This window comes from Leguminivora glycinivorella, chromosome 12 (genome assembly GCF_023078275.1).
Source record: "Leguminivora glycinivorella isolate SPB_JAAS2020 chromosome 12, LegGlyc_1.1, whole genome shotgun sequence".
NCBI lineage: Eukaryota > Metazoa > Arthropoda > Insecta > Lepidoptera > Tortricidae > Leguminivora > Leguminivora glycinivorella.
Window position 1 is genome coordinate 13,227,617 of NC_062982.1, and position 23,837 is coordinate 13,251,453.

Here is a 23,837-nt window from a genome sequence, read left to right on the forward strand (position 1 = left end):
AACAAAGTAAGTACCTATATCACAGAATATATAATAGTACAAGTACAGAAGGCTCACTCCTTTGATGTTCGCAAAACGCCGCCATTCTAAATTCTTACCTACATTAACAAGCGGACCGCACGCGTGTAGACGACATTGAATTTTATTGCGCCGCGCGAAGGTCGTCGCCACTGAATGGGCCGCGAACTCGCGGCCGCCGGCATGTACTTGTAGCGCGGCGAAAGGATCGCGGAGTGAGCCGCCCCTGCCTATATACAGGTTTCAAACAGTTATTTCAATGTATACAATACATATAGTAAATAATATCTAAGTAGTAAGTACAGTTTGGGGTTTGGTATTACCATAGCTGGGCACCGTTAATCAAATAGTCAACTTCGATAATAGCTAATCCGTTACTAAAAAAGTTAACTTCGTTAATCGTTAAAGCGATACATTTAAACAAATTTAACGCAAGTTAAAGTTAATCTCCTTTCATTTCTCATTTCTCACCAGCTCCTCCCAACTATCAGCATACTCCTTGTTGACTGTGTACCAAAATAAGGCGTCCCCTTCGAAAAAATCTACAGCCCATAATATATGTGTGTAAATTAAGCTCTAATTTGCTGCTCGGACACTACAACAGTCGTCATGGTAAACCTAGGATTCACCGAATTAACGTTGTTAAATGCGAAGCGATTTGAACACTACTTCCTTATAGGTAATATTTCTGGCTTTTAGCGATCGGCATCGGTAAAAAAAAAAACTAGGATTTGCCGTACTTCGGGCTTTTATAGTAGCTCTCAGAACGTGTTTTTCACGGCGCAGCTGGCGCCTGTCGTGTTGGATTAACGATTAACGGACTAGGAGAAATTTAACGGAAGTTAACGTGTCCGTTAACATTTTTAAAAGTTAACTTAAAGTTAATCCGTTAATCGAAATGTTAACTTCGTTAATTAACGGATTAACGAGTTTATTAATGCCCAGCTATGGGTATTACATATTTATTTATTGTCTTTCCCATCGCCCATCATGGAAACCTATGGAGTATTCCGGATTCGGACCTTTGGGAGGCGTACGAGGAGCCGAAGCCAACATGAATAGATGGTAAGAGGTACACTGTACGAAATTTATTGAATCATAAAACATACAAAATACAATAAACAGTAGTTTGGTATTGGACAGTCCTTTCAAATCTGTTAAAAATATACATATCTACAATACCTAAATATTATTAAGTATGTAATAAAAGCTAGACCACGTTTAAAACTTTATTCATATACTTGTTGGTTTATCGTATACATTAAAAGGCAGTTGACTTCTCATTGACTCAAGAAAATAGAAACAGGAAAAAGCCAGGTGCATGGATGCGTTTTTTGCCCACTAGCCGGGGCATCGCTCGCCAACCCCTGACTTGGTTTCAAAACAAAACAAAAGGTGCGTCGAACATTGAACCTACTCCGCCACCTGGCATACTGATCCAATGCGGAGGTACATTTAAGACCAACTTTAATGTGCTTTAGTTTACCTACAGTATAACAATGGAAAATAAAACATCTGTAATTTTGGGAACAGGTACACAGGGAAACAAGACATCGTTGTGTTCCCAGAGATTGTAGATCAGATGACGCTACATGCCATACTGCCATACTTTATTTTTATAAAATTGACATAAAAATGTATTTATAAAGTTAATCATTGACACCAAGGCACCAAATGTAATTAATTGCATATGACACTTGTGAGGATGACCAATTGACCATGTATCAGCATACAATACACATTATACTATCGGACCTACATATTTGTAAAATATAGGCACAGTTTTGGTTTTTACTTTAGTGCTCTATGTAGGTATTTGTAAGTCTTAAGTCTAATCCTTGTAGGTGTTTACCGTGTTGTTTTCCTCAATAGGTTTTACCCCGATCCCGTACTTTACCGCAGTCATTACCTTAGAAATAAATATAAATACTGAATGAGTACCTAACTTAAATAAGATAAGGAAAACTTACTTTACCAGCGTTATTAATAAAGCAATACTAAGAATACCCACTTGCTGTAGGTAGGTTCGTTGGCGAGTTAATGTAAACAAGTAACATCATACAGGTTGGACGTGTATTCGCCGCAACGATAGTGCTGACGATTCACGTGCAGATTGTTATCAGTTGTGTGTACAATCGTACAATAACAAGTCGATAAAGTGCAATTCAACCGGCTGATAAGCAGCAGGAGCGCTGGCGCCGCCGCTCTTGCCTATCGTATCGTTACCTAGCTATTTCGGCTATATAGTCCAAACATTGTGAAATCGTAACCAACTTTTGAAAGTATTGGTGTAGGTCTTTTATTGCGGCCATCAGCTGTCATTTCTATATTTTGATTATTCGATTGGATACGGTTCGTATCTGTGAAAAATTAAATCGTATATTTACATTCATTGTGCCAACTTTTGTCTGTCTGATGCCACTTCAGCTCGTGATAAAATAACACACATGAAAACTATTTTGTTTTTCTCACAACAAATTAAACAGCTGATTACAGTGATTAGTTTGTTGTTGTTCTTGTGCCACTTCATTGCCTCTCAACGTAATGCAAAATTGCACTTAAATGCTCTTATCTCTTATCGATAAAATATGTACTATAAAATACCTAGCTCAATGTGAATGTAATATTCGTAAATATACCTATTGATTTAGAATGACATACTATTTATTTGCATAATTTTAAGAATATATATATATATATATATATATATATATATATATATATATATATATATATATATATATATATATTTTTTTTTTTTTTATATAATCATATATGTCCTTGAAAGTCTTGTCTTGTTTCAATATTTGTGTACATATTACATTTGAGAGAGTTCAAGTTAATTTTTAGAGTAACATGTTGATTAATCGCTTTAAGTACAACAATCACTGTGAATTGAAATTATTTGCTCATCTCTATCTCTTTTCTGATGAGCAACAAACAAAGAAATGATAGAGTCAACAGAGAAGTCAGGCCAGAACTGGAGACACAGTCATACATGCAGCCGGAAAGATCAATAAATGTAAAGATCACGCGTTCGACTCGACGTCACTTTAATGTACAGTTTAGAGTAGACGCACGGCATCGCTAAAATGTCTTGGCCGCGCTGTGGCCTTGGTCGGGTCCCTTGACCCTACGTCGGGAGCCACCTGCCTCGGAGCCCCTCCGTCGCGCGTTGTTTGTCTGATTGATCGCCATCAATTTTCTAGCGACCGGCGGGTTTCAATTAATGACAAACCAAAAGCGAAATAGGTATATATTTCACATTTTCTTTTAACATCACCTGTTCAGAAAAGGGCTATTTCTGTCCTCCGACCGGAAAGTGTCAAATTTCAGCCCACTGCGCTAAACGAAGTTACCGCCGCTTCCCGGCTCTGTCGAACAGAAAAATAGGATACCTACATAACATACCTTGGCCGTGTAGTACATAAGAAAGGCTCAGATCATGTTCTTTGACCTCACCTCCGCCTCGACCGACAATTACATGTCATCTGAGACATTTCTTAACTTACTGGTTGGCCGAAGTAAAGTAGGGATTTTCTATCTACTACCACGCCCACGATTTAATCTAGAGTTTTTCTTACGTCACATGTTATCTTGGTCCATTGTGACTCAATAATAATTATACTATTTGATACAATGTATCAGAAAAGTGATAAATCATAATTGACGTTATATCTGATTTTCGTAAAATTGGAAAACCCAATGTTCGCTACACAGGGAAAACAAACATCTTTTCGCTGTGGTTTAAAATCCAGCAGCCCATATGAGGCATTCCTCAGCAACAGGAAAAAGTTCGATTATGGCAATGTTACCATTTTCAGTAGATACCTATATCATACATATTGTATGTTATGGACAGTGGTACGTGACAGATACAATTAAAATTATATGAACACATATATAAGGCTATTTGTGTATGTATATATGCTTGTAGAAATAAAACATCGTGCTGAATAGATTGATATATGCATTGTTCGGTAATTTCAGTACACTTATAGTCAATAAAGAATAATGAGGTTTAAGGAACGAATAATGTCAATAAATTAGGTAGGTAATTAATTACCAAGTTGTCGTGTCGCCTCGCCCTTTTAAAGGGAAAAGCTAGCTAAGGTAAATGTATTTAAACTAGAGATGGGCCGAATATTCGGTATTCGGCATATTCGGCAAGTTTTTCAATGTTCGTATTCGGCCGAATAATTTCTGTTGCATTGCCGAATATTTACCGAATAAACAAAGTAAATAACTAATGATGATCTTACGTATTTCACTGGATAATAAGCTCCTATTTTAGTAGCTTTTTAACCCTTAAATGCATAGTGATGTGTAATTATATTTATATATATGAGTATATATTATATATCCTATCGTTATTTATGTAAAAATAGTATGTAATTGTATGTACGTTAATATATTATATGTCTATATGATTTTGATTGATATTTCAAAATTGGTCTCTTAATGCACCGCCTACAATCTTCTCTACTTTGCCCAAAGGTTGACTGGTAGAGAATGCCTCATGGCATTAAGTTCGCCTTTTGTACATTAATTTGTTCTTTTGTGCAATAAAGTTTAAATAAATAAATAAATATGCATCATGCATTTTTGACTCTATTGACAGCGTGTCAAAATTCAAATTTGAATAAATCTTTGTCAAGGTCATGCATTTAAGGGTTAAGGAACTGCTAAAAAGAGAGAAACCTATGTCAAAATATAATACAATTGTTTTGTAAAAAAGTTCAAAAACCGTAGTTTAAGAGTTAAGAAGAGCTCAGTTGTTTTAACTAAGTTTGAGTTATCCTCTAACTGATAAAAACATAGTTGTAGTTACATATGTAACCATTATCAATCATTTAATAGTTTAAATTAACATCCCCTTTAAAATATGGCGTAACCAAATATTCGGCCGAATGTTCGGTTCGGTAAGAGCTGAACCGAATGTTCGGCAGAATATTCGTATTCGGCAAAGTCCATATTCGGCCCATCTCTAATTTAAACAAACTCGTTTCACACGTTTTCCCCACCCAGAGTATAGTTTACATTTCACGTACCTACCTAGTTTTCCAGTTAATAATGGTTCATGTTTTTTGAGGCATTAATCATTGGTACAAAGTATAATTTTAGGAAAACAAACAGAATGGCAAACATCGAGCCTACAGGTATACGGTGCGTTGACCGATTAATATCATACAAAGGCAAGGGCCGAATATTTTCATATTTAAATGTGGCCTCATATATCTCCTAGGTAGATGTAGATTGTAGCCGCCGTGCAGGATCAGGAGCCGACGACTTATAAAAAACTTCAATATAAGTAGACAATATTATATTCCAAATAGGTGCTGGTTTACAAAGGGTGACTTGACTAAGACGGTATAAGTATGGAAGTGGTGTTTAAGGTAGCGAAGATGATGAAAGAGTGATTTGCAAGATTTAAGCTGTTAAAAGCGTTGGTTAAGTTTTAGGTGCCTCATTGGCCGCGATACATCGTATGTGGTGCGCTCCTATTGGCTCTTTATAAATCTTACGGAATTAGCCGAGCGATAAGTATACAAATAAAAAGTTGCGTTCGCAACATAGATAAATACAGAATGCGAGCAGCTAATAAGCAGATATGACAACAACGTTACTCATAGCTCATAGCATCAACCTGAGGCATCAACATACCAAAGTACATTAGATCCGTACCTACTAACAGAGTAATGAAAATGAAGTCGAATTTATTAATGCATCCAATAAAGCGTTGACTTTTTTTTGGTAATGTCTAGACTTGGCTTAAATTTAAGAAACTCACAGAAGCAGAACAGGAAGAGTAGAAGTTTTGCTTAAGTACCTACAACGCGGCCACTCTTTAACCATTGAGTATTCTTACAGTACGTACATTTTCTTTCATTGTTTTTTTCCTCTCCTTCTGTTTAATTTTTGGTTAACTACGTACGCATCTACTTAATAGCTAGGTATATCTATATTGCGTATTTAAGCAGTTAGCAGGCTGTATTCGTCAGACCAATTCGGCACCCGCACTACATATTAATCAAAAGTATCAGAACCACATCAGAACCAATGTATTTGATATGTAAATACATATAATATTGGGTTGGTAAGAAAGTAATGAGCGATCGATTGAATTCCACATAAAATTTTTGAGAGAGTTCTAGAATCTTCTATGGTCGAAAGTATATAAAGGGCGAGTCGCACAGTTTCTCGTCAGTCATTCACTAGCTGTCGCCGAGCTAATATAAGGAAGAAAATGGACGAATTAAAAGTGCATGTAAGGCATTGCTTACTATATGAATTTCAGTCTGGCCATTCAGCCGCCGAAGCAGTGCGTAATATATGTCAGCGTGTTGCTCCTGAAGTTGTGTCTGAGGCCACGGCGCAACGATGGTTCCAGCGGTTTCGTAGTGGCGAGTTTTCATTATCAGATCAACCTAAGTCTGGTCGACCGGTGAAGATTGATGTAGCCAAATTAAAAACCTTAATTGAAGGAGATCCGAGGCTAACGAGTCGTACTCTTGCTACCGAGTTAGGCTGCTCTCATGTCACCATAGAAACACATTTACACGAGTTGGGAAAAAACTACAAATACAGTGTTTGGATACCGCACGAACTTGATAGAGATCAACTAAACCGCCGTGCCGATATCTGCATACAACTTCTGTCTTTTCGCCGCACATTCAACTGGTTGGACCATCTTATCACTGGAGATGAAAAATGGGTCTTATATATAAATCACACACGCAAACGTCAGTGGCTAGCTCCAAACGAAAAAGGAATAGAGGCACCAAAAACAGAGCCTCACCCGAAAAAAGTTATGCTGTCCGTTTGGTGGGATATTCATGGTATTATTCACTGGGAACTCCTACCAAGTGGAATGACTGTTACCGCATCAGTATACTGTAATCAGCTTGAAAATTTAAACCAAAAAATCTGTCAGAATCGTCCACAGCATGCTAAAGTTTTTTCTTACACGACAATGCTCGCCTACACATTGCAAAAGTGACTCGGCTAAAGCTATTGGAGCTAGGTTGGAAAGTGATACCTCATCCACCGTACTCTCCAGACTTGGCACCTACGGATTACGTATTGTTCAGATCGCTAATCGCTAATTCGTCCCTTGAATGAAAAAAAAGTTCGATGATCAAGCCCATCTACGACAGTACATAGCTGAGTTTTTTGAATCTAAACCTAAGAACTTCTTCGCCGATGCTATTCATTCTTTACCAGAACGATGGAGACAAGTAGTAGTTAACGAAGGCCGTTATATTTTTGATAAATGATTAAAATAATAAATTAAATAAAAATTACAATATTGGTTATGATTCGCTCATTACTTTCTTACCAACCCAATATTTTTCGCAGTAAATAGATAACCGCCTCCGAAAAGTTTATATTGGAATGTCCCATCATGTTGATTCGATTACATATTCGTTTAATTTTATTATCTACGACACCTCCCTTGCTCGTGCCCGGGGCATTAAATTTATAGTTTTAAAGTATGGAGCAAACAAGTGTGGGACCCCACTCGAGTGTAATATAAACCCAACTGGTACTTAAGTTTCCTATCATTTGTATGGATTCTTTCCGCTATTTACATCAATTTGTATCAATCACAAACCTTATAAAGTCGGTGTTAGTGTGGTATTCATTATCATTGATTAAGTAATAGATACGTGGTACTCATTATCATTAAATTAAGTAATAAATAATGTAGAAATCTAGACCTAACTTATTTTAGAATAAGTATCTAAAATGTGATTCAATTAGACATTGCAATAAATGCTTTTGTGGCTACATATTACGTGCTCCCATACCATGCATTATTTACCAATGACTAACGTGTTACTTAGATGTAAGTGTTTGGGTTTTTCTTAATATATCAAATCATAAAAATTTTGGAATCAACTTAAAAATGTACTTAATTGCTATTCTGGATAGTCAAGTTTTAATTAATATTATTTGTGTGGACTATGATCGTGACGCACAGAGACTCAATTTACTATACAAACAAGTGGGATACCTAGTCTTTATGTCGTAGGTCGAAAATAATAACAACAAAAATAATCCGTAACTCGACTTAAGAGATACACTACAAACATATTTCAGCGGTGCTACTTAAATCACCAATAATTAAACTTACTTATGTGGATAAATAAAAACAACTACGTACATACCTATACCAACCAACTCGCAAGGCAGGTAGACTTAATTATTTCGGTATTTATTACTTATTTTTAACTAGGTAAGATCTAACGCGCATAAAGTAATTCTTACAAATTGGCGCCAAGGAAGCTGCAAGCGTGGAGTTGAAACACGCCGCGAGTAAGCACGCACATGGCAAGGCATTCTGGCGGGCGCGCGGGTGTAGCCACCTTCCCTTAACTTACTTTCCTCGTGTCTAGACACCGGGCCCCTTCCTAACATACGCAATGAACTTTAGGGCTACATCTTAAGATCCTAAATACACTGAAAACGGTCCCCTAAGTTGAACGCAATAAAAACGGGCTCGTTGTCCTCGGAAAGTGCATTGATCTCGAAGCGTCCTTCTCTGGTACAAAAATCGCTGCAAGGGAAACGAGCGTCTCTTTTTTATAATAAACATTGCTAACGCGTGCGAGTGGGAAGCAACCACGCAATAGACAGGATGAGCACGGCAAGAAGCGGCCAATACACCCGCCTGCCATCCAGCGAGCGCAATGAACGGGCTTGAAAGGAAGTACTGCCATGCCATGCGGCCTCGCGCCACGCTGTATTTTGGCGCCAACAATCCGGTTAAGTATGATGCGCTTTATGAACGACCGGAAATGTGTAGTAAACGTTTGTGAATATGTACATATAAACTTTGACTAAGTGAATAGTTTTATAGCTTATGCTCCAATGCATTACTTAATCAAAACAACAGTTATATCTACTGATTTAGGTAATATAAATAATGATTTGCAGATGACTTACGGTAAGAAATAACTCTTCCCCAAAATAATAAATTTAAGATTTCAGTGGATAGGACAGCTATCTCTACCAACATAAAATCACAATCAGCTTCGCGCCAAAACTTGACAAGATGGCGGCGACCACGTGCTCGATCGAAACGTGGCACACGCACTCAAAACAAACCCTGTTTACACACAGACAGATTTCATGACATGGGCAGACCTATGTATAAGTGCAGGCGTACCGCTCTACATAAATGTAATATAATTATTTAAGTAACATCAATATAAGGAATCATTAACAAAAAATAATGTTTCGTCCACCACCAACCACATCAACCTCGCCAGGAACTAGGAAAGGAATCCATGTATGATTACCTACAATTTTGATACACTTAGTCTTAGTTTTTATAATAAGTAAGTAAGGACATTTCTTCATTCTGATTAATCGATGTAGGGAACAAATCAAATTATTTTATTAGATATTTTTTGATTTGTCTGATTAATATCTAAATATAGTCTTCTGTTACCGCGATCGTAGTCATGAAATAAAACTATGAAAACGGATTAGGTAATTACATCCAACATCTGTATCTAAAGCTACGCTATTTTAATGTTCATACCATGTATGTTGTCTGTGTTTTCTCCTCAATAAATAATAAATAAATAAAGAATTCAGTTCATATAATACGCTATAAAAATTAGTTTCCATAGGTTTATTGTAGTAGAACCCATGCTTTTTTAACTCAAATCAATATGTAAGTCGTGAATAGTGATAAAACAAACTTGTATAAGTATATAAAAGGTCATAATTTTGAAAGGTCGGACAACTTGATCCAGCGAAATAAAGTTTTTAAAAGTTTATAGGTACATAGACAAGGACTAATGCGAGCAACAGGTAAAAATGTGAATGACTTTGAAAACTGGAGGCGTGCGAATTAATTGTTCGTCTGGGAGGAATGTGCGGTACAGAATTCCACGAAGGACGACTTGGCTGGCCCGCCCGGAGTCGTTTCAAGTTGACTCGTCTGGAGCAGGTTGGCGGTTGGAGGTGGCGGCTGGGGGGCGGAGTCAAGGTGGCCGTTTATTTCAAATCGTATTGTAACAGAAAAATAAAACTACGAAGATGAATAGAATACACTGTACAAAGTTATGCGTAGGCATTATCAATATCAGTTCCTCGTGTGAATTGTAAAGATATAATTTAGTCACTTATTTCAAAGTTTTTGTTCGAAAAACTAATAAAATTCGACCGAACTTTGCCCGGATTCCATTTTCGTTATTAAGACGATACAGGAGAGGTCAATTCTCCATACAAACGTTCTTGACTATTTCCTCCCTGGTTTTTGAAGATAGAGCAATGATTTTTTCAACACAGGTTAACAGGTTCAGGATTTTTATCTGTGTCGGACCGTTTCAATTTTGTTTGATATTCTTATTTTTAAAGACGCTAGAGCCCATTAACAATTTGTAAAAACGGCCTTATTGATTATGGTGCAAAAAAAGGTGTGGTATGCAAAATTGGAAACAATTACCCTAAAAAACTAAACGGTCCGACTCATATTATTTCATTGATATTCAGATTCTCAAGTTTCGTTACGATTGATTAAGTTTTGACGGAGGAAACAGTCGAGAGCGGAACCTCGAATTTAAAGATTTTTTCGCAATATCTTTTAACTGAGTTGTTCTGAATGGATATTTTTTTTTTCGATAAATCTAGTTAATAACACTAGTATATTTAACTAAAATTCCCAAATTGAAAGGGGAGCTCCTTTCCATTTTATCATTTTCGCTTCTGTAGCGTCTTAATCCCAGCTTTAGTATCCGTTATGTATAAAGGTGTACCTACTATACATCATAACTAATTTAGTTAAAAGTGCTAAAACTAATATACATTTATCAACATATCATGAAATTCGTGCACTTAGTAGTGTAAGTACTTAGTATACGTATACGTGATGAAAATGGCGGGAATCAACAACCCGAAACGTCTGGCCGTTGAACTCGAGGGTAAAAGCAAAAACTGGGCTCCGAGGTTATATCGAGCTTAGGTTGATTTAAAACAACATACTTATATTCATTTTTGAATTATGTACCGTACCTATGTACAATGTGTAAGTACATCACGCAAAGTTTTAAAATTTATAGTAGGTATCTTATTTAGCCTTGAAACTTTTATTTGATAGACAACGTTATTTATATCGTTTATTTTGCTTTTACTTTATTAAGGTAATCATGTCTTAATAAGTAGCACGTGGGGAGACTATCATGATCCATGAGTCATAATCTACAAAATGGTGCTATTGTTAAGTGGAATAACGAAATCGTTGGGTTATTGCGCCGAACTTGGGTCCACGACTCCTTTTTATCCGGTTCGTCGAACTGCTTTTGGACAGGTAATTAAACTTTGCACATTTTGGACGTAATTGCGCAATATATGCGCAAATATCTGTTAAAAATCAAATATGATATATTTGATAATTAAAATTACTAGACTGATTAGGATAGTCGGCTTTCGATTACCTAAATACCTATGATGATATTTATGTTTTTTAAAACAGGTACCGAAGAAAAAAAGATAATTAAAATGTAGAGCAAACTTAAAGCAACTTCCAAAAGCAGGTAATCTGTTTACAATGATTGACACTCCCATCCATTTGTTGTTAACAACGGACACCGTTTGTTATTCACATATAAAGTACGCACGTAAAACAAAGTCGGACTACACCTATATTTGGCGCCAAAAGCGCGTCAATGACCCGCGCCCGCGGCGTCAACGCGGAAAAATAAACTAAACCAAACGCCGCGCCGTGGGAAAGATACCGGTGCGCAGGAAAACCACTCCTGCGCACCGTGCGCCAAATTTCTTGACACCTATTTATCTTTACCGAGCTCTGGGGGTGTATTTCTGTTTTAATATTAGGTCATGAAACTGAGCTGCATTTGTCAATATCGCTGTCAAAACTGACATCCCCCAAACAGACCCGAGACTTTACACATGATCCAAAATAAACTGAGATTTAACTATATTCATAACCCGTAATCACCATCAGCCGATAATGAGCTGAAAATAGGCTTGATACATGATATATTTTTATATAGTTTCAGTCTGACAGATAAGAAGTTTGCTGAGAAGTTGAGAACTAAGATAACATAAGAGGGAAAATGCCCAAGCATGCCCTGCTTAGCACGACGAATTCATCAAAAAACATCTTAGGGGGACGAATTGGAGCAAAGAGACAAAAGGGAAGACCGTACATGACTCAAATAAAGGAGTCTCAAAGTGTGTCCTGTCAGGAAGTCAAAGCGAAGGCAGAAGACCGCCACACATGGAAGTTGCTCCAACGACAAGAGTCCAACTCTTAAATGAATGATGATGAAAGGTTAAGTAACCTATGTTTCACAAATTAAACGTGGAAAAGTACATATTTATGATTTTGTAGGACAATGCCACAAAATCATCAATCATATATTTTACAACGGCTTTGACCAATAATCATAAGAGGAAAATTGGTAAGAATAAAGTCCAACTTCTTCAGAACTGATTTGTTGTGCCAAAAAACCTATCAATATTGCATTAATGTATATCTTTGTAGTTTTCCGCCGTCGCGGCGAGACGGACTCTAATGGCAAAATAAAGGAGTGCAAATGCCTCAATGCAGTGGTTCGGCGACCGAAGTCGCAATTCTGCGCTGCACCACTCGAGACGAAGCCACATTCCGAACATTCCTCGTCTCGCCGCCGCCGCCATTGCCGTTCGCCCACCGCAGAACTACAGGAAGAATGCTGCCGTATCCGCGATTCAACTGCTTCACAAATATGCCGATGTGCGTTAGATGCATTTTTTATGTTAGACTATAACTATATATTTAGGTACCATGTTTTCAGTTGTGGTAAGTGTAATATATTATCAAACGGTGGCCGTAGATTTATGATGAACAAATTGTCTCTACGAGTTCTACGACAAAGGAAATTGATTATAGTGCCACTTCGCAACTTGTCACAAGTCACAACGACAAACATAAATTTTGATTGTCCCTATCACCAACTGTAAGGTATCAAATGAAAATAGAGTAATGCCAACTTAAGTATGTAGGTATTTCGTAGTCCAGTCTGTGAAAGTGTAAAGTAAACATAATTTCATAGAAAACTGACGATTAACATTCGATCATCCTCACTATTAAAAACTCTGCCAACTCTTGGTCTAACTCCTCTCCGTTTTAATACCTGTAATGCTATTCAATCGATGTAGAACTTCAATATACAAAACTAATGCCTAGAATCTATGTAGAACACACAGCCAACGTGTTGTGGTGTATGTAAGGTGGCACACGAACGTAGGCAATTCCGCTAGAGTAAGCTTACCTGCACAGCCAGTTTTAGATCTATAAATGGCTGCGGCAGCGCCCAAGGACACGCCAGGAACGCGGGCTCTCGAGACTTGCCGATGCGTCATCGACCATCTCAGGTTATACACCCAGTCATTCACCCGTGCCTTCTTTGCAACAACGTGGACCTAATCATAACAATTTAAGATACTTGTACATGTCCACCACAAGGATTAAGATGACTCACATTAATCTCATTCGAGATTGGTTGACGACATTCCGAAGTAATCAAGTAACTTCTGGACAATTCCGATTTTGGCTCGTAACTTCTGAACAATATTACTCTATACATGACCTGAGAGGACGGGTGTGGCTCACGGTTGCAAAAAACCAGATAAAATGATGTTGATAATAATGACATATGAGCATGATAAATTTGTTAACGTCTAGTGAAAGTTGGTACTAACAGAATTTGTCTGGATGTCGGACGAGTAGGTATCAATATAAATACATCAGTTTTAATGTAGGTTTATGGTCAATAATGATATTTATGATAAATAACTCAGCCGAACTGGGTACTTATACCGTTGCACCAGATGACTGGGGGAATGAACATTGTGATTGTGACTCATCTAAGTGATTCAATGAGTTACTTTAATATTTCAGTCAGTATACAACTTATAAACCCTCATCATACGAAAACTGTAGTCGGTATACACGGTGGAAAGCATGCGTGATCTAGAAAAACACGTACGGAAATTTTATAATGAGGGGCACGCAGATTAGAAGGCGGGTATCTAATCAAAGGACAGTTTTTTGTTGTTTCTATGTACATATAAGTATTAGTGGGACGACGAAATAAATCCATTACTGAAGACTCGTAAGATAAAAATTGAGCACCTCATTTTAAAGCATTGGAAAAAAATCTCTGACTGACGTATGTCTTCGACGGAGTGTGAATAATGAGGTTTTGCAGAGGCTGTAGGTAGTTTTCGTTTATCTACACAGCCTTGATAATGCGCACACGGCTGACACGGCGATGCGCTCCAAGGCCCGTGAGTCACAGTTTGTGTCAGAGCAGATAAGTAGGATCGCAGGCACGCTTAAGGCGCCTATTGTCCGCGCCCGCGCCCATTCACGAGCCTGCCGTGACTCAGCCCCGCATGAACATATTGGGCAACAGACCACCAAGGCGCCATGAAAGGCTGATGGTGTACATACACGACTGCATATGCCATGCATTACTGCACGATTCATTAGGTTATAATACTTGTATTCTTTACCCGAAAGCTAATGCATGAGAAGATTGAGAATGTGTAATCGAATTGGTCCCTTTCGTGACCGCCGCCAAACATGAGACGGAGACAAATTGGAATGATTTACGCGAAAACACCTACATATTTCCATTTATACCCAGCGGGAAACATATGGGAATACACCCACGGGTTAGGAGTGAATAAATAAAACTATGTACATACCTACGAGTACATCATTTTAGCGCGGGATGGTGGATCCTGTCAAGCTAATGTGAAAGTAGTTAGACTAGTTAGGTACCTACCTAGTATTAGTGTGTACCTTGACAGGCAATATATACCTTTTATCTGTGTATAAATTTTTAATGATAATATGCCTGATATAAGGTTTAAGAAATATTAGTCTGTACAGGCGTATAAATCGTTTAGGCAATTATAGAAGTGTCAGTATGTCAGCGCCTACAGCGTAACCACCCTAAAGAGATAAATCTGGCTGGGAGACCGTCTGACATTCGCGCACTTACCAGAACACTCTAAGGTTCAACACAAGTATAAAGCTCAATAAATCCCAAATGACACACTCCGTCTGGAAGGCCGAGACGAGACGCTGCGTTCGTCGACTCCGAACCACTTTTTAATAGGCATATTAAGTTACCCCAGTCATACATTAAGTTCTGTTGAATTAATATTCCTTATTAAATGATTAACATGAAAATTATTTTAATATGCTTCACATAAGCCATTTACGAAACCATGGCATGGTTCGACTTCAAGTCCTTAAAAGGTCTTAAGAGGATACGGTAGCGAAAATGCTAAAATGGAAATTTGAGAATCTGAATAACAATGAAATAGTCTATGTCGGACCGTTTAGCTTTTTTGGTTAATTGTTACCAATCTTGAGTATCACACCTTTTTTTGCGCCACAATGAAAAAGGCCGCTTTTGGAAATGTTTGATTGGCTCTAGAGTCTTTAAAAAGCAGAATATCAAAAAAATCAAAACGGACCGACACAGATAAAAATAATAACAATCTGTGTTGAAAAAATCATTGCTCTATCTTCAAAAACCAGGGAGGAAATAGTAGAGAGCGTTTGTATGGAGAATTGACCCCTACCGTATCGTCTTAAGCCGGCTTTTGATTTTGATTGTAAATATTGGTTGCAGGTGCGTCGACTGAAGTGGGGAGATCGGGTTTTTGACAAGAACCAGAGGATGTCTGGAGAGCAGACAGCGCGGCCTCAGACGGCAATACTCTTTCAAAAGTTCGACAACCCATTTACATCTAAATTGAGGTTCTATTAAAAACATGTTTATGCAAATTCGGGCTATTCGACTACACAGGCAGATAATTTAACAATCTCGAGTCCATGTCATATTAACAAGTCCGAAAGGAAGTCGGCATATTATGAATGCAACTAAAGTCGTTTCTAGTTCAATAACATTGTTATCACTGCGGTCATGCGATGAATTTTTACGTTACGATGAACCCTTCGTAATGTGTACTTGTACCGTCTGGGACAAGTACGGGCGGCTGGGGGGCGCGTCTGCGCTCACCCTCCGCCCTAGCCCTTGTCGGGAGCAGCCCTTCGGCGGGACCGGGGCCGTGACCCGGGCTGGGTCACTAAATACTTTAATTTCATCCCGACCCCTGCTATTTGTCTGACCAAGTAATATTTGCGGAATGCGAGAAATGCTCTAATCAACTGACACAATATTAGCAATGTTAAGGTATTTATAATACACGCCACATAATATTACCTATTACACATTTATTCTGCAAGTGAAACTGACGCAAGTCAAGAATGTATTAAAGTTTTCATGTTACGAGTAACTACACACAACTGATGAAATAATTAACTAAAGAATTGTCTAATATGTACTGTCTCTTCTGTGACCGTTGTTTTTATCACTAAAAGAGCGTTTCATGGAAAAACATTTAAGATAATATTGAACATCTTTATCACCACTACCGTCACGAGCGATAGATAAATAAGGATGCATACAATTACTGTTGTTGACACTCGGTTAATTGCTTCAAAACAAACTATTCTTAGATAGGAAGCATGCATAGGTCATTGATACTAGAAGGTCGCGATGAATGCACTCATATAATTAAAACCGGCCAAGTGCGAGTCGGGCTCGCGCACAAAGGGTTCCGTAGCAGCAAATATAATAAACTTATTATGTCAATTTATACACCTGCCAAAATTACAGTTAAATCAACCTATCTCAAAAACTATAAGAGATACTTTGATCAAACCAAAAATCGTTGAAAGAGTTAATTAGCATGCATCACCTCTATTTTTTTTAGAATTTTATACCCCGTAGTTATAAAAATAGAGGGGGGGGGGGGACATACTTTTTACGACTTTGAGAGCTGATATCTCAAAAACCGTTCACTTTAAGAAAAATGTTTTTTAGAAAACTTTATATCATTTTAAAAGACCTTTCCATTGATACCCCACACGGGTATGTACATCGAAAAAAAAAATTTTCATCCCTCAGTTACATGTATGGGGGCCCCACCCCCAATTCTTTTTTTTTTACTATTTAGTGTCATAATTTTGTAGCGGTTCATACAACACATATTCCCATCAAATTTCATCACTGTAGTACTTATAGTTTCCGAGTAAATCGGCTGTGACAGACGGACAGACGGACAGACGGACAGACGGACAGACGGACATGACGAAACTATAAGGGTTCCGTTTTTGCCATTTTGGCTACGGAACCCTAAAAAGGAAGCTGCCGTAATGTGTTTATTTGCGTCGCTACGATCAATTAATAATTCTAGATCATAATACATATTTCCTCATAAAATTATGACAACGAGGGGATAAATATCCTGTTTAAACGTCTAATAACAGCGAGTATATTCATGATACGAGCATTACGAGCCTATAAACGTTAACAAAAATCTTAACGGGGTGTATAATAGACCGATGGAGCAATAAAATTCGAAGCATGAAGCAATTATTCTACCCTATAGTGTTGATGTGGTATGGTGGCGTGACATGGCATAATGTGCCGTATCTGTTGAACTTGCGTATGTTCTTGTTCATAATAATAATATAATGGTTGTTATAAATCAAAGTCTCGGCATGCGGGACACCTAAAGCTATGTCACCATATTCGATGACCATCATAACTAAATAGGTGTGAAGTTAAAGTTCTATAAAGACACTTTCATAATGATTACGATTACGATGAAATCAACAAAAGTGGTTCTACAGGTAGACGAAAACCAAGAAAGCGTAACAGACAAGTTCTTGTTAAACACACACATAGGAGCTACAGGAGTACCGTGAAAAATCAGAAACAATTACTCGTCTTCAATAGGAAAGTATTAAATAAAACTGTTTTCGATAAACAAGTGAACAACAACATTATGATTACGAGTAGTATGACAAAACAGTAGGTAAGCGTGCTTACTCTTCTCAATAACTTTCACTAGAGATATGTAATTGGAAAACTGGTTTTAACACGAAGGCTCGTGGGACAATTTTGTCTCGGAAAAGGTTTGAGTCTTTCATTGAATTACGGTACCTAATCGGTAATCCAACCTCGCATATTACAATATTAGCAGTTATTTTTCTACACGAATGCATCGACCTGCATTGACACTAATTGAAGTGGACGAATTGCAAATCCGACTTCAGAAACCGATGGAACACCGAACCGATGGCTTTACAATGAATAAAATGTTATTGGACTTTATCTTCAATATGCACTGCGGTAAAATAACAAAGAGGGCATTATGTTTAATACGTAGAGCAATAACAATAACATTAAGTGGCACATTATGATTGTTAAATTGAAGAAACGCACAAATTGAACATTGAATGGGCAGCGCCAATGCGGGTCAGTCGCTCTGATTTCCAGTAACATCCCACATAGTCTCAGTATAGAGGGAGAACAGTATACAGACAGTTTTAAAAAGGAATATCAATTTGCATTTTTGACAATCTTAGAAAAGGAATTTGATAGGTTTTTTTTAACGCGGTAACGCCGCTTGTGTCATGGGGTCCATGCCGCAGGCCGAACTACGGGACGGGGTATTCTCTTTTTTAATATTTGTATATGTTAGTTTTATTTTTAGGTGTTTTTTTAATGTTATATTTTTAATTGTTTAGTCATATTATTAATGTAAGTGTTTATATCATATTTTGTTATTAATAAAGTATATAATTTTTGTATAGTTTTACCTCAAACATGAATGTATCGACTTCTTCTCGTATACCTGCATTATCAATAAGTCTATCTTTTTGAACAGAAAGTAATAAATCGAGCATAGATAGGTATTAAAATTTAAACTTAAAACAGCAATGTTACCTATTGATTTGAAGACTAAAGGTTTTCCGTAAGAAGACTCTTCCTTTACATTTTTCCTCTCCATGTTGAAAAAAAAACAATATCGTCAAGATAAATTATCAAAGGTAGAAATACTTACACAATCATTTGTAGTAACTTATTTTAACAAAGTAAAAATATAAACTGAAATAGATACCATACACCAAAGAAAAAACGATCAAGCCCACTGGTGGCGAAGCCGGGAATCGAACCCGGGTCTCCAGCTAACGCGGCTGACGTGATAAACCGCTACACCACCCCGACCGCCGAGGTACCCGTGGTGGTGTAGCGGTTTATAATTTATATATAGTAGTGTTACTACTTAAAAAAAAAAAAAAAAATTAATAAAATAATTTGATTTGTTCCCTACAACGAAAGTAAAAATACTCGTTCCAATCTTTATGAATTTATTTATTTACCTATTAAAAAGAGCAAGGCGACATCAAAGTGAAAATATCGGTGCAACAAATGTACAAAATAAAATTTAATATTAAATAAGCGTAAACAACCTCACTGTTGTTGGTTTAGCAGATTCTTAAGGTACAACAAGGTATTATATTATAGCAAATGTTGCGATTAAGCGCTGTTACCAATTGTAAAAACCAACACAATACATACACGTTCAGGTAAATATTTATATAGGTATTAAATTCAATAAGCATCGTACCTATTTGCTTCAGTTGTTTGCGAACATACAATAAATTACTGTAGCTGTAAACAAGTTTGACGTAACCGTTGTAGTAAAGAGTTGTAAAACGTATGCACAGCACTACACGTGCAGCGTCGATAACCGAGCAAGTGCAAACTCCGCAGGGGCGTCCATTAAAAAGCTACCTAACAGTTATTTACAGACCTACTTTAAAATCTTGAGACTTTAGTACGATTTAAATAATATGTTACGTTTTTTTAAATCGTCAAAAACTCGTGGTAAGTAAGTATGTAAATATAAATGAGTAAGTAAATATTCTTTATTGCACCATTTTAGCATTTTAGCATTTTTGGTAGAGGTTCTGATTACAACTTTACAGATAAATGTATACGTTTCCTTCATCAAGATTCAAGCTTCTTAAAATTGAGCCTGGTATGTTGTATACATACCTACACTCAAACTGGCTCTCTCCAACTCTAACAGTTAGAACCCTACATTTATTTATTTTTATTTATTATTATTCGAAGAACCAACAGTTATTAATACAGAAAGGTTAACTTAATTAGGTTACAAAAAGCCAATTACAGGTTCCCACCAATAGTAACATACTGAGAGTTATTAGGTGGTACATACGAGTACATATATGTATATTGCTGGTTTTATTTCTAAGATGTACATGTACCTAAAACAGAATAATAATAACAGAATACTTTCGTTTATTGAATAACTACAAATTCTATAATATAATATGTTATTTTGCTTTCTAATTATGCAACCTAAGTATTAGCAAATGTATCCATATCCTCTGAACAGTCTGAACCTTTATTTTATCCTACTCAAACTTTATTTTTATTATATTTTAAGCACAGTTCAAATAGGTTACTGTAAGCAGCGCTATAGTTAAGTTGACAGCAGAAAGGGAACACTACTTTTCGCATGTTTAGTGGTTTAACTCGTATCAAAACGATTTACTAATATGGAATTACTATAAAATACTAAGGAGTGACGTCACGGTCAATTCATTTACTTAATATCTTTCTCTTTGACTTAATAAATAGAAATTATGTTTAAACATAACAACTGTCCATATTTTTCTTCTAATTATGTGGTGCTTTATTTCGTGCACTGCATAAAATATTTTATTTTAAGTATAGGAAACTAGCCTATTATATATTCTGTGGCATTATCGATAGTAGGTTACTTAGGACGTAGGTAGGGAAATGGCACTGATCATCACTTGCAAGCACCACAAGCACTCACCAGGCGTCGTCTTACACACGTTTTCTAAATCTTATCAGAGTGTTTGCGTAATTCCATTTGTACGGTTGAAATGGAAGGTGACTATAAACCATGCAAGTACTTCTTACACGTGGAGTTTCTTACAATGCACTCAGAGTATTGCCTTTCTTATCGGCATGCAGAAACAATATTAGTTAGCACGAAAAATAAATGAAAATTTTCCATTATCGCCGTAAAGCAAAGGCGTTTAGCTCGTGGACTCGTATAGCGGCACGTGCAAAAAGGTCATCAGCTTTACCTACGTTATAGTTAGTGCGCATTTTGTGTGGCACGTGCCTAAGTCTATAGTACCAAGTAAACAAAACTTGATAATATGAAGATAATTATGATGATAAAAAGTCTTTCTTCTGATATAATTACAGTTATATCTGATCAAAGTTATTTTGGTTTGTAATTACCAAATAATAATAAAATGAAGGTGACTGATTTTATAAATGTAGATATTTTCTCTTATCTGGGTGGCTAGCCGAATGGCACAATCGCTCACGAAACGCTCACGAAACGAAGCGCTAGTAGATATCTATCTCTATCGCGCTTGCGTATTGGCGCGACAGAGCCAGCGGCGTATCGCTTTCGTTTGGCGTCGGAGAAATGCCATTCGGCTACGGGGCCTGGTCAAGGCACTCCGCTCAAAGTGCACCAATGCATTAATAAAGAAAATTTTATCAAATAATTAAGACGGAAGACGAGCATTAACGGATCGCTGCTCTCGCCGCAAGGTAGATATTTTTGTGAATGGAAAACTAGCTCAAAATATGAGGCACGACAGACGCATGCAGACTGACATTTCTGTTGATTGTAACAGGCCACACATTAGAAACTTGAGACCATATCTATTTTTAAGCCGTCAGACAGAACAACGCGCTCCGTGCGGCTGCGAATGACACACAAACATATTATTTTTTCTGTGAAATAATTAACAGGCAGAACAGACTCTCCATTCACCGAGTTGGTAACCTAGAAACGAATTAGTGAAAACAATTGATAAAAGATCGAAACAGCTCTAGTGTTAGCAGCTAATTGAACGGAACCTTGCAAAATTATAATTATAAATAATGAAGTTAGTAACAGTGGCAAACATTTGCCTTTTTTGAAACGTCGTTGTTACCTTACCTACCTTATTACCTAGTCTTACAGTAAAGCTGAATCAATGATACTCGTATTGCATAAACATTATACATATACAACAGTTTTTGCAAAAAAATATGTGATAAAAATAGTCACAGAAAACCAGTTGTGTCCTCTAAGTATTTACTATCTCACTACATATTGTATCAGGTATCTTGTTATCAAATATCTGGCTACCCCTACTAACAGTACTCTTTAGTATGTATTGCTCACATCACATGTACAGTATATATCTCACATGTTGTCGAAAGTTCTCCCAAATTCAAAAATAAACAAGGTAAGTAGGTAAATATGGTAAACAAATGCAATGATTTTAATGGTCACGAGATTTGGACCGACGCCTCGCTGCCAAGATGGAAGACTGGGAGTTTCTTGGAAGCCAACAAAGCAGACTAACACAAACTACTATAAAAATAAAAACGACTTATGTCTCCTGAATATCTTAAGTAATATAAACGTTCTGAAATAGTAGGGCAAAGTGGCGCTTGGCAAGAATGTATTTAGGTACAATCTCATGGAATTGAGTACCTAGTATACCTACGCTGTCAAATGCAATTGGAGGGTAACAGGAATAGACGATTTTATGGTAAGTAGTTAGTTAGTTACCCAACAATTGTGTTTCTGTTCTGTAAGTACTCTGCCTAGTCTAATTTTACGCGATTGAAACCTAGCTGCTTCTGTGTATACCAAATTTTATTGATGAATAACACGATGACTTCAAAAAACAAACAATCATTTGGAGGTAAACAAAATACATAGATGAACGAATAAATGCGCGACTGCCATTGGGGATAATTATTTTTTTGTCAACAATGTCATTATTCCGGTCATTTGGAAAATGTGTTATAGGAGATAAACACAACAAATATGTTATACGAAGTATCGTTATTGAATGTTATTCAACAAGATGATAGCTGCATAACTATCACTACTACAACATCTGCGGGCCCATCACCGAGAATAAAGGTGTCTGCGAGGAATAGATTTAATTAGACGGCGTAGGTACAGAACGTGAAGGAATTTAGAATAAGAGTATTTGGTATAAATAATCTTGTCTGCTCTATTGTTGGCGTTGCACCGGCGGGCGCGGCGGCTCATGTTGCGCGCTAAAAGCGGCCCGGCGACTCGCACGCAGAAATAACGCGCAAACAAACTGCGCTCCTCCTTTTACGTAGGTCACGCTTATCTCTAACTCGTCTTGCATACGGTGTACCGACCTCTTTTTAGTTTTAATTGACACTACTTTTTTTCTACTACTACTACTACTACCTACATGTTAAAATGCCGCTACGCTAATAAACTATGTAGTTTAAGTTCAAACTAGCATTTGTTGTCCAGTTTGCAATTTTAGTTTTTTTATGTTAGTATTGCCTTTCATTTATGATATCAATGATATGATTTCTTTTGAAGACATAAACGAGGAATACCTATGTGCCGCCAGCTTACACAATTTTCAAATTTGTACATCTGCATATTGCTGAATGTATAATTATGTAGATTACACCCGTAAGTTCGCATACTTAAATCAAAGGTTTTTCAAACTTATCGGCTTTTCGAGATAAATCTCATAGTAAATGTACAATCGAGTTCATACATAATGTATACATTTTTTCACCTACTTCAACGAGATAAGATGAAGAAATGTACACATATTCATGAACTCGACTGTACCTAATAATGATAAAAAACTAACTAACATAACCTAATAATAATAAATAAATAAATAATAAATGAATAATAATGGAAATAAATACAGAGAATAAATAAATAACTAACATACGAATAAGAATTGAAATGCGTATTTCAATGTAGCGCCTAATCTTTGCATGGACCAGATAGTCTTGAAGATGTTTACGGATGCATCGCGTATTTACTGTGTAAACATC

The 23,837-nt window shown here is 36.9% G+C and overlaps 2 protein-coding genes across 2 annotated transcripts in view; one reads left to right on the forward strand and one right to left on the reverse strand.

The window, feature by feature from the left end:
- LOC125231568 (3-phosphoinositide-dependent protein kinase 1) overlaps positions 1-23,837 on the reverse strand; it is a 131,531-nt gene that overhangs the window by 10,761 nt on the left and 96,933 nt on the right. The gene's annotated exons all lie outside the window — the stretch shown is intronic.
- On the forward strand, positions 12,602-16,225 carry LOC125231999. The gene is made up of 2 exons (XM_048137607.1): positions 12,602-12,772; positions 15,690-16,225. The coding sequence occupies exons 1-2, from the start codon at positions 12,602-12,604 to the stop codon at positions 15,825-15,827; spliced, it is 309 nt and encodes a 102-aa protein (XP_047993564.1). The 3' UTR covers positions 15,828-16,225.

Bases quoted from the DNA above. Each gene is read 5' to 3' on its own strand.
- LOC125231999 (XM_048137607.1), top strand. From the start codon at position 12,602: ATGCAGTGGTTCGGCGACCGAAGTCGCAATTCTGCGCTGCACCACTCG. The intron at 12,773-15,689 runs GTGCGTTAGATG...TATTGGTTGCAG, and splicing joins TGCTTCACAAATATGCCGAT to GTGCGTCGACTGAAGTGGGG.